General features: G+C 45.7%; 1 protein-coding gene across 1 annotated transcript in view; it reads left to right on the forward strand.

Moving 5' to 3' along the window:
* Window positions 1–12,363, forward strand: part of PTPRT (protein tyrosine phosphatase, receptor type, T) — an 839,242-nt gene that overhangs the window by 118,282 nt on the left and 708,597 nt on the right. Inside the window, exon 4 of the mRNA XM_010829234.1 lies at window positions 4,225–4,340. Within this exon, the coding sequence (XP_010827536.1) occupies window positions 4,225–4,340 (116 nt within the window). The remainder of the gene's footprint in view (window positions 1–4,224; window positions 4,341–12,363) is intronic.

Genomic DNA, 12,363 nt, shown 5'->3' on the forward strand with positions numbered 1-12,363 from the left:
TTAAAAATTTAGCTATATTAAAAAAAAAAAAGTCCTCTTTAGATCCTCAGGCTTCATAATTCTCCACTCCAGTTCTCTAAAACATTTTTTAAAAATTAACGTACGGTCAGAGTTTTATCAATAAGCAATTCCACTGAATATTCCAAAAATTCCAGAAGGCTTAATGAATGATTTGCAATTGTACTCTCCATCGATTTGAGCTGAAGTAATGACTGTAAACACTTGCCTCGCAGCTTCCAAAACAGTGACCGGAAGTAAGGTGTGATACTGAACGGAAATTATTTTCTCTTACAAACTGAAACCTCTCCTCTATATTTTATAGCCCATTTAACATTTTTGAGTTATTCTGCAAGTATTTTCGCCATAGTCACCGTCTGCTGCTGGTTCTCTGTGTCACCATTAGCAGGGCCACTGCAGTTATAACCATGGACGATAAATGTCAGCACAATTTTCCACTTGGTTTCTAAGTTTCTAGCTCCTAGGTTGACTTTTAGAGTTTTTTCAACTTTTTCTCCCCCATCATAACCTTGCGGGGCCATGTCACTGAGCCCATGGTCTGCAACACATTTTAATGTATGTTGTGCGCTTTCTTCTCAATTGTGTGGCTTCCTACTGAGCACTGTCAGGTTTAAAGAGTGAGAAAAAGGGCACAATAATATGTCTTCAGATGCTGCACTGACATCTGTAGGAGCTTAAATGTCACCAACATCAAGGCATTTTGCCCCAAATGCACAGCCAGTTTTCTGTTAATCCCATTCCACAGGGTCCCATTTTGGAGGAGCTGGGTCTCAGTGGGGAGTGAGTGTGGGATGCTTAAAAACCCCACGCTGATGGCTGGTCTGGGCCCCAAGGTTGCCTGTGTTTGTTGGAAGGTTGAGTTAAAGTGGGTGGCCTCATATCTTTCTTGGAGCTGTAGATGCTGGAGGAAAGTCACTGCTGGCAGAGGACAGGGCTCAGGGGGAGACTGGAGTTGGGGGCTGGGCTGGGAGGACGATGTGGAGGCCAGGAACTTTGAGAACTGGACTACACTGGTCTCCAACATAAGAAACATCTGAGAGAGAGAGAGAGAGAGAGATTGATTTGTCAAGAGCTTTGGAGGCATGTGGTCTGGGAAGGTTCCCGTGTTGAGAACCACGATCCAGGGCTGGCGTGCAAGTGATGCTTCAGTGTGACACCTGCAGGGATGGGGGCATCTCTGGACCTAGGGGTTCAGCCCGGGCAAGACTGGCCAGTGGAAATTGTTCCCTGTGAGGCTGTGTCTCAGAGACCACCAACTAGAAGAGTGTGCCTATACTTATGTTTTGTTGAGCCTGCATGATGTTTTAATAAATTCAGTCACAATTTTAGGGACTTCTCTGGTGGTCCAGTGGTTGAGACTCCATGCTTCCAATGAAGAAGGCTTAGATGAAATCCTTGGTTGGGAAACAGATCCCACATGCCTTGGGGTATGGCCAAAATAAATTAATTAAATAAATGATACTAGCAACTATTAAAAAAAAAGATTTTAGAATGAGTGCTTTCATCTAAAGCCTGAACTTCTTATTTGCTGTTAGAAGTCAGATGATTGGCTATCTCAAGTATAGATGTATGGCCACCATGTGCTGGATTTAGGGAACTGCTAGCTGCCTCCTTCCCTCAGGTCACAGGGTCCTCATCACTCCTTATCGTGTCCTCAGCGCTAAGGCTGGTGTCGGATTCCAGTTATTAGCGTGCTTGGCTGCTGCTTTTCTGATACAGAGAACTCTTTATTTTCCCCCCAAGTCTCTATGAAAGTGGGGAAATGAAGACGGGGGCAAGGAGGTGGCAGTTTTGTTTTTGTTTGTTTCACACTGAACCACTTTCTCTCTTTACATAACTGTGAGACTCCTGCAGGTGCGTGGGTTCATTATCTCTGCTATATGTAAACCCTTGGTGCTTTACCAGAATTATTAACACCAGGGGCTATGAAGTCTCTCAATTCTCTCTCACTGAACCTGGAAGGGAGGGAGGAAGATGGATTGCAGATGAAAGAATCAAGGCATGAGGTCTGCCGCTTTGAAGAAGGGAGGCGGCAGAAGCAAGCAGGAGACATCGATCCAAAGAAGATTGCACAAGTCCCAGAGGTTTAACCATTTGCCCTGGGTCCCCAAGGGTAGGGGGAGACCTCCCTTTGAAAAACCCAACACAAAGCCTCGTAACACGGGCACTAAGACTCCACACCTCCTCCCTGCCATGGAGTAGATGTTCCTCCTGCCTTCAAACCAGTGACATAAACGGGGCTTACAAGGTTCACACTATTCCCACTTAAGAATTGGCTTAAACTGATAGTTCTAAAAATAACATTACAAAATTATCCAGGAGAGTGAAAAGGAAGCCATTTCAGACAATCAAAGCAGCATGACATTTGTCAGGCTGACTAGATGCACGGATCCTCAGCTCTGAGAAACTCGTGGGAGGGCTTCCCTGCGCCTTGGACTCTTGATGCCACCTAGTCGTGGGGCCCTGGGGGGTGGCACGAGGGGGACTCTGAGCTGTTGTCACTTCGTTTGAAAGCCTGAGCAGCAGGTGTATGTTTTCACACAGGAGGTCTGCCTGATCACACCAAGGTCTTTGGCCTGTGTTGAGCATTGCAGATAGTGACACAGTTTATGGAGCAGATAGTTCAAAGTGTGAAGACCACGGGGACGAATGCCACGGAGAGGGATCTCTCATGATAAAATATTCCAGAGCAATGAGAAGAACCTGGAGAATCAGTACAGCTTTGCCTGGGAGCTCTTTCTTTGAACCCTAGACTCCAGGTGATGTCACTGATCTCTTGTTGCCCACGAGGCCAAGAGAATGTGCTGGTTAAATGGTGAAATCTGGGGCTAAAACAGGCATGGACTGAATTCTGTTCCTGTCGTTAATGCCGTGTAGCATTGGACAAATTGAACTTGGCGAGCCTTGGTTTCTGCGTCTCTGAAAGAGAAGTAATAGTAGTCTACTTTAGGAATGTTATGACGTTAACTTCAGTAAAACATGTGAAACACCACCATACCTAGCATTGTAGGAGCTTTCAGTAAATGATGTATTATTATTGCTTGTCTGTCTGGGTATTTGAATCCTTCTGGAAAGATAGCCAGGGGCCTTCATTGAACCTCCTTGATCCTCTTAAGAAGTCTCCATTTGATCACATTCCAGAGCTGTTCGTTGATTGGTTCATCATTGATTTAGTTGATGTGATAGGGATCCTTGGCACTTTTGTGCCTTGATGAAGAAACTCATTCTTCTAGACCTAGATTGTCAGTCCACCCGTCTTTGGAGAGCTTGCATAGGTGTGGACCTCTCTCCACAAACAAGAAAAGAGATGAACCTGAGTTGTCCAACATAAAACACATGTTTATTTCTAGAATCGATTGCCCAGGGACATCATGAGATTCATTTGAAAGTCCTTTCTCAAGTCCTTGGAATAAATGCCCTATCTCCATCCCATCCTGAGTTACCATAAAGAGTGCACACTCTGAACAGGTCTTGAATTCTCTATGCCTTGGTTCATTCACTGTAAAGCAGAGATAATACCATCACCAACTGCATTGGGTTAAATGAGTTATTGAATGTAGACACGGCACGTGACACCAGGCGAATACTAAGCCGCTAGTGAGTGAAGGCCATTGGTGTTCTCCTCCTCTTTCCCTCCTCTTCTCTTTGCTCCCCTACCCCCACCATTGTCCTCAGTATCAGCATCATCACCAAGGCCAGGTGTTGTGGGGTCTCAGGGGCAAAGGTGTTCACTTCACATTTTTTTCTTTCTGCTTACCTAGGCGACAGGGAGGTGTCTTCTTGGGTGAGCCCTCCACTCTTCCAACTTCCTCTTCCAAACATGACAGTTTTGCCCAGAAGCTAATAATACGGATTTTGAGGCTCTCAGAGACCTGGACTCCTGTCTTGCCTCCCCTAGTTTCTGGCTGTCTGACCATGCCGGATCCCATAACCCTTCAGAGCATTAATTTTCTTATTCCTAAAATGGAGTTACTGCCCACCTTGTGGATTTTCTGTGAGTTTTGAGTAAGGTGATGCATGTAAATGTCTTACAACAGTACCTGGCCCATTGTAAGTGATCAATCCACAGTAGCTCTTCACTGAGCCAGGCCATCTCCCAAGCACAAATGTGCCCACCCAGTGTCCATCCTGAGCTGCCATCCACTGACAGGAAAGCAGTCAGGCTGTCGAATTCTGTCTTCATCTGCTTTTTGGCTTCTCTCTTAGGAAAAGCACCTCATTTTCTGCGGCTCCAAAATGTTGAAGTGAACGTGGGGCAGAACGCCACTTTTCAGTGCATTGCTGGCGGAAAGTGGTCTCAGCACGACAAACTTTGGCTGCAGGTAAGGATGGGGGGGGGGCACCTGCTCACACCTGTGCAACCCTTTGGGAAGGGAAGAAAATGTGTACTGTGAGGAAGGGCTTGGTGCGGAAGGGAAAGGGTGTTTTTAAAGTGCCAGAACAAGAATTTACAATTATGACCTTTCCAAACTTCTCCCGAGGGGACTCCCCTGGTGGTCCAGCGGTTAAGACTTACACCTTCCAATGCAGGAGGTATGGGTTTGATCCCTGGTCAGGAAGCTGAGATCTCACATGCTTTGTGGCCAAAACCCCCAAAACATAAAAGCAGTATTTTAATAAATTCAATAAAGACGTTAAAAAAACAAACAAACTTCTAACAAACTTTGTCCCTTAAGCCCAGATTTCTGGGGTTGAGGCAAACTGAATATTTTAGATGCTAAGTACATTTGCATTTCCATATAACTTTTTTGTCAGTTTCTACAAAAAAAGCCTGTTAGGGTTTTGATGGGGGTTTATTGCATTGAATCTGTAGATCACTTTGGGGAAAACTGACATCTTAACAATAACGAAACTTGTCACCATGAACATGGTATATTTCTTTACTTATTAAGATCTCTAGTAATTCCACCAAGCAAGGTTTTGTAATTTTCAGTATCCAGGTCTTGTATATCTTTAGTCAGACTTATCCCTAAGTATGTCCCATTTTTGATGCTACTTACTGTAGAAGACTTCTAGAAAACCCAGTTTCTGATTTTTCATTACTAGTATATATAGAAATACCATTGACTTTGCTATATTGATCATGTACCCTGCAACCTTGTTTAACCTACTATGGCTATTTAAATTTAAATCAATTAAAATACCTCCAATTCAGAACTCAGATGCTCAGCTACACTGGTCACATTTCAAGTGCATGAGAGCCACCTGTTCTCATGGCTACCATGTTGGACACATATAGAGAACATTTCTGACCTTGCAGAGAGTCTTATGGGAGAGTGCAGCTCTTTGAAGTCATCGCCTCCCATTCAAGGAATGAGGAATATGGCTCCAAAGAAGCTGACTCCCATGACCTCAAACTTCGTATACTTAAAGATCTCTATCATCCCTTCTTACTGACATTTTGGATGTTGGTCCTTAACTCACTCCCAGCACATTTTGATGGGAGTTCATAGTGTCATTTCTCTTCTTGCTTTTGAGCCCATTTCCTGCAGTTGCAAGATCCCTGGGCAGAGAAAGCACATCTGTGGATTTATTTCTTGCTTCTTAGCAGTAAAGTAGAATAAAAATAGCAGTAAATAATAATGCCTGTTCCTCCTGCTTCCTAGGGCTGTATGCAGACCACAGGATAGCACAGGAAACGTCCATGTGTCACTCAAGGATTAAGTAATGCTATTTATTCATTATAGTTAGTATTAAATGCATTAGGCTCCCAGGAAGCTCTGTCATTTCAATGGCGTTGCCTCAGTTGGGTCATGAGAATAAGAAGAGACAGTCATAGTACATTCAGCATCTGTATTTGGGCTTTCCAATTATTTTATGAATGTTATTGCTACAGTTCTGAGTGTTGTGTGCTCCAAACCTTGAGTCTAACAGTGGAAGGATGTTCAAGCAGAATGTAATCAAACTTTTGAAGAAAATAGACAGAAACACAAGGTTTAGAACTCTTCTACATCTTTTTTATCTACTTTTCATTGTAAACCAAACCTTATTTCACAGAACGCTTTTCAGGTGGCTTACAGTAGAACATAAAGCATAACAAGATAGCATAAATTAAAAGTGAGGCAACACAAGGCAGGAGGAAAATAACACTTGGGAGCTGATCAGATGCAAAAAAGCCCTGCATCTCTGTACGTCTGCTGCTTCTGGTGAGTCACAGGCAGAGCCCACAGGACCACGGCCACCGACAGAAGAAGGAAAGCTTGGCAGCTACACTGTTCACATTGTCCCTGAGATAAACACAAACCAATTGCTCCAGAAATTCTAGCTGTTGTTCGCATGGAAGCCAGACAGGAATTGTTCCCAGGAGTCCTCATAAAGAAAGCAGCGTGTGATGTAGGGAACAACATTTTCCACCGCAGTCTTACGAAGAGCGCACAAGTGATTCATAGGCTTGTTTTCCATAATGATGCTCTGGGTTAAAAGCAGTTTGGGGGGACTTCTCTGGTGGCCCAGTGGTTAAGAACCTGACTGCCAATGCAGGGGACGTGAGTTCGATCCCTGGTCCAGGAAGATTCCACATGCTGTGGAGCAGCTAAGCCCATGCACCACAACTACTGAGCCCCCACGCTCTAGAGCCCACGTGGTGCAACTGCCAAAGCCCATGTGCTAGAGCCTGGGCTCGGGAACAAGAGAAGCCAACGCGATGAGAAGCCCGCGCACCACAACTAGGGAGCACCTCCCCACTCGCTTCAACGAGAGAAAGCCCACGCACAGCCACGAAGACCCAGGGCAGCCAAAAATTAAATAAATAATGCATAAAATTTCTTAAAAAGGCAATCTTAGGAGTGGTCATTGAGGGGGGAGATGGGGTTGGCAGTGTGATATGGGAGAGGCCCTGATTCATCTGCATTCTGGGCTACTTCAGATGTTTCTGGAGAGTGAATAGCTTCCATAACTAGGAAACCACCAGAAATGTTGTCTCTCTCATCTATATTTCAGGAAATATTGGGAGGTAGACGGCTTACGCTGTGCTGTCTGGCAAAACGCCCACTAGGCCAGTTAAGTCCCGGCTTACATGCAACGTGGTATAGTTGGGAGTAGGTTAACGTCTTTCTATAATGTATGAAATGCCTGTCATGACACCTGCCACCCAGGGGACAGTCGCAGCCCTGATCTGAGACGGGCGGGCTAAGGCAGTGGCAGATTTCTCATGAAATACTGCTTTGGATTTATTCCACCATCTAGAGGACCAGCCTGCAGACTTGCCAAAGTTCTGTTCCATTCCCAGGGCTGGGGCGGTTCAGCCTGAGAATCTCCAGAGTGAGTGAAACAGCCACTTTGTGGCTGAGAGTCCACAGGACACCTGCAGCTGGTGTGTTTTTCAATAATGTTATTTCTTGCTGTAGCACCAAGATAAGCTCACCAATCACTAAATCACTGAACATGGACTTTTTTTAACTGCCAGTTTTAAGTTGGGAGATAAGGTAGTGACTTTATTCTCAAAAGAGTATGTTAGTGGCCCTTCTTCCTGGTACTGGTTAGGGAGCACTTGTTAGAATCAGAATTAGGGGGTAGATCCCTGTGGCCTATTGTAGAGAATGCTTGCCTTTTCTATAGAACAGGAATCTATAGTCTGCTTGTCCCTAAGGGCTTTCAGATTATAATTTAGTAAGTTAAAAAGGAAGACTACCCACACACCTATTTTGACCCATCTGGAAACTTAATATATTCCTTGCTGTTGTTTAGTCACTAAGTCACGTCCGACTCTGCGACCCCATGGACTGTAGCCTGCCAGGCTCCTCTGTACATGGTATTCTCCAGACAAGAATACTGGAGTGGGTAGCCGTTTCTTTCTCCAGGGGATCTTCCTGACCCAGGGATGGCTCCTGCATTGGCAGGCAGATTCTTGACTGCTGAGCCACCAGGGAAGCCAGTATACTCCTTAGAAGACCCCGTCTGCTGGTGCCAGTTTTCATGGTATTATAGTGAAACTTCTGCATAAAAATGGGCTTCCCTGGTGGCTCAGAGGTTAAAGCATCTGCCTAGAATGTGGAAGACCCGGGTTCGATCCCTGGGTCAGGAAGATTCCCTGGAGAAGGCAATGGCAACACATTCCAGCACTCTTGCCTGGAGAATCCCATGGAGGGAGGAGCCTGGTAGGCTATAGTCCATGGGGTTGCAAAGAGTCGGACATGACTGAGCGACTTCACTCACTTTCTGCATAAAAATAGACAGACAGGCTTATCCAGAAATGTGTATACATGGACTTCCCTGGTGGTCTAGTGGTTAAGAATCCACCTGCCAATGCAGGGGACACAGATTTGATCCTTGGTCCAAGAAGATTCCACGTGCCTCAGAGCAACTAAGTCTGTGTACCACAGCTACTGAGCCCACATGCCTAGAGCCTGTGCTCTGCAACAGGAGAAGCCGCCACAGTGAGAAGCCCATTCGCTGCAACTAGAGAGTAGTCCATGTGCAGCATGAAGACCCAGCACAGGCACAAATAGATAAAATCTGGGAAAAAGCAGATAAAAGCTAATTGAAGCCATGAAATTAAAAGACGCTTGCTCCTTGGAAGAAAAGCTGTGACCAACATAGACAGCATATTAAAAAGCAGAGATATTACTTTGCCGACAAAGGTCCGTCGAGTCAAAGCTACAGTTCTTCCAGTAGTCGTGTATGGATGTGAGAGTTGGACCGTCAAAAAAGCTGAGCGCCGATGACTTTGAACTCTGGTGTTGGAGAAGACTCTTGAGAGTCCCTTGGACAGCAAAGAGATCAAACCAGTCCATCCTAAAAGAAATCAGTCTTGAATATTCATTGGAAGGGCTGATACTGAAGCTCCAATACTTTGGCCACCTGATGTGACGAGCCAACTCATTAGAAAAGACCCTGATGCTGGGAAAGATTGAAGGCGGGAGGAGAAGGGGGCGACAGAGGATGAGACGGTTGGATGGTATCTCCAACTCAATGGACAGGAGTTTGAGAAGGCTCCAGGAGTTGGTGATGGGCAGGGAAGCCTGGTGTGCCGCATTCCATGGGGTCGAAAGGAGTCAGACACGACTGAGTGACTGAACTGAAAGTTATAAACAAGCTCATCTTGTTCTGGAATGATTTCTTCCTCAGGTGAAGCATGAAGTGCCACTGTCTCTGGTGCAAGAGCCTCATTCATAATTCACTGATTCCTTATGTGATGTGTTGGCCTAAGGAATTCAAACTTGTGAATTTTTAAGCATTTTTGTTTTCAAGCAAATAAACAGTGTGCATCCTGAGTGGAAGGTCTAGTAAGTGAAGCAGCCTACAGTTTGGGGAACTCTTTTGAAAAAAGGGGAAAAAAAAGGACAATATTCAGAGTGAAACTAAGTGGAACCATAGTGACAGTATTATCAGTGTAGCACCATGAAAATGTACCTGGTACATCTTTTTTTGGAAAGTAATTTGGCAGGAGCTATCTAACACCTTTAAATGTACATATTCTTCCAGCAAGTAATTCCACTTTGGGGAATTTACCTAAAAAATAACCAAAGACAGAGAAAAAATTTATCTGCAAGTGTGTTCTACAGGATGAAAAATCGAAAACAACCTAAATGTCCCAACAAAAGGGGCTGGTCAAGCAAATGGGCCAGGCTATGGAAGCATAGTTAATGCCATTCTCACAATGTACATTTTAGTGAAAATAGCAAGCTATAAAACAGTATGCCCAACAGATTAATTCTGTATCAAAAAGCAACCACATGTATGCACATATTTACATAGTTTTATACATGCCTGTATAAATGCACACATATAACACTATAAAACACGTATCAGAATACTTAATGATTGATTGTGATGATGGATGATGAATTTTTTTGTAATAATTTTGTTTGGCTGCACCTGGTCTCAGTTGCAGCACACAGGATCCTCAGTCTTTGCTGTGGCACGTGGGGACTCTTAGTTTCAGCATGTGAGATCTAGTTCTCTGACCAGGGATCGAACCTGGGCCCCTGGCATTGGGAGCTTGGGGTCTTCGTTACTGGATCACCAGGGAAGTCCCTACTTTCATCTTTAATCTTTTCTGTCTCATCCAAATATTCTAAAATAAATATAGGTAACTGATGTTAACAGAAAAAAAAAATGCTGTTAAAAGAGGGAAAGATGACCACCTTTTACTAGGTACAGAATATTCTAAGGATAGTAGGAGCCTTCACAGGACATAACAGAATTAGGGGTAGTTAGGCCAGCAGATGCAGGAGGTATAGGAGATGCAGGTTCGATCCCTGGGTCAGAAAGATTTCCCTGGAGAAGGGAATGGCAACCCACTCCAGTACTTTTGCCTGGGCAGTCCCATAGACGGAGGAGCCTGGTGGGCTGTAGTCCATGGGGTTGCAAAGAGTCGGACACGACTGAGCGACTGAGACCACACGCACACGCACACACACGCCAACAGAAGCGGTGGCAGTGGTCCCCATTGGGGATATGGGTTCAGTTACCCTAGCCTCCTCCGACCATCACCACCACGCTGGATAACTGTTCATTAAGGTGGTAGAGGTTTAGAAGTATTTTTGTGTGTTGCCTGGTCTTTGTAGAAGACTGTGGCCTGTGAGATCCACACACTTCTCAGGGGCTCTGGGGCAGGGCCTGTCAGCCCCACAGCAAGGGGGACTTGCAGGCCTCCCTGCAAAGGATTCACTCCATTGGAATTCATATGGCAAATAATATCTGAAGAGTCTCAGAAATGAGGCCAAGCATCCAGAGCTTCTGCACAGATCACAGGAGGGGCACATACATGTTTGGACAAATCATGGGCATTGTTACGGGGAGCAGACCCTAATCTGGCAGAAGAGGCTCCTGCCCTATGAAGCCATCGGCGCGGTAGCAGCACCCCGGAGCTGACGAGATAAGCAGGCATGTCAGTCCTCTGCAGCAGATTCTTCCTGTAAACCTGTTTTTCCCACTCCCTGAAGGGCTACCTCCTCCCCCGCTCCTCCATCGTTATTTTTATTATTCCCTATACTTGGCTTTTCTTTCAGCATTTGATGATGCTGACTGCTTCCTCCTTGAAAATTTTCCTGCCCTCTTGGTCCCATCATCTGTCCGCAACTATGAAAGGTCATTGCAGGCTCATGAGTTAGCCTGCCCATTGTGTGGATGCTGGCAGAAGACACAAGACTCTTGGGTCAGAGACCAAGGACTCTGTTACTCATCCCCCGGTAGGCAGCATGAGTTTCATGTCTGCAACAGTTTCCCTTGTCCCCCACCCACACCCCCAAGTCCTGGTGGGAAGATGATGTGGGGTGGATCTGGGTGGGGTTTACACACAGCCAGTCTGTGCCATCGCCTGGGATCCCCACACTTAGGAAACCCTAGTCTTTTATTATTACCTTTGAGATCTAATTTACAAGCCGTAAAGCTCAATGAGTCTACACCTGTATGGGTTTTAGTGTGTCTACAGTCATGGCACCATAGCCACAAGCTCGCTCTTTCCTCCTTTTCACCTGCAGGGCCCCCAGACTTTAATTCAAGTTCCTTTAGGGTGACTTAGGAGATGGACATCTAGCTGGGGTTTGGATCTGCATGGGGTTGGGTTCTCTTAGGTTCGTCTGCACCAGATGCATGGTCCTTACCTTCCTCCATCCTGTGCAACTCATCTCTGACGACTGTAGGCAACTCTGACCTGGAAATGTCCCTTCTCATGTGTGTTCTTTGCTCCTTTACTTACGAAAGCACCTTTTAAATATATATATATATATATTTTTTTTTTTTTTGACTTCCCTGGGACTTAGTTGTGGCTTGTGGACTCTTCAATCTTCACTGAAGCTTGTGAGATCTTTTTTTAGTTGTGGCATGTGGGATCTGGTTCCCTGTGGTACCAGGGATCCAACCTGGGCCCTCTGCACTGGGAGCATGGAGTCTTAGCCACTGGACCACCAGGGGAGTCCCTGCTCCTTTAATTCCTGATATCTTGTCTTCAGCATTTTCCCTCGGCCCACTCCCTATTTATGTACATCGGGATTTGAGCCAGCTCACCCCTGCCCTGGCACACGGGCGCTGGGAGGAAGAGTGGTGGGCCTGCTTCTTGCCCTCATGGAACTTTCCTTTCAACAGTGGAGACAGACGTTAAGCAACTAGTCACGGACTTAAATGTTTCATCACACATGTGACGAGGTTCCCAGGGGGTGAAAGAGTCTGCTGAGGAGGTAGGGAGTAGGGAGGGGTGGGAGTACTATGAGTCTCAGAGAAGCACCCTCGGAAGAAGTGGCCTGTGAGCAGAGTTCAGAAAGGTGAACCGAAAATAATCAAAGGGCCATCAGGCCACCCAGGGCGATAGCCCGTGCACAGACCCTTCACCACCGGCTCATCCTCTTTGTTCAGGGCTGACGGATCCCTGTGGGGCTTCTGCCAGGACCTTCCTGTCGCTGCAGG

Source organism: Bison bison, unplaced genomic scaffold, assembly GCF_000754665.1.
Source record: "Bison bison bison isolate TAMUID 2011002044 unplaced genomic scaffold, Bison_UMD1.0 scf7180017864500, whole genome shotgun sequence".
Classification (NCBI taxonomy): Eukaryota; Metazoa; Chordata; class Mammalia; order Artiodactyla; family Bovidae; genus Bison; species Bison bison.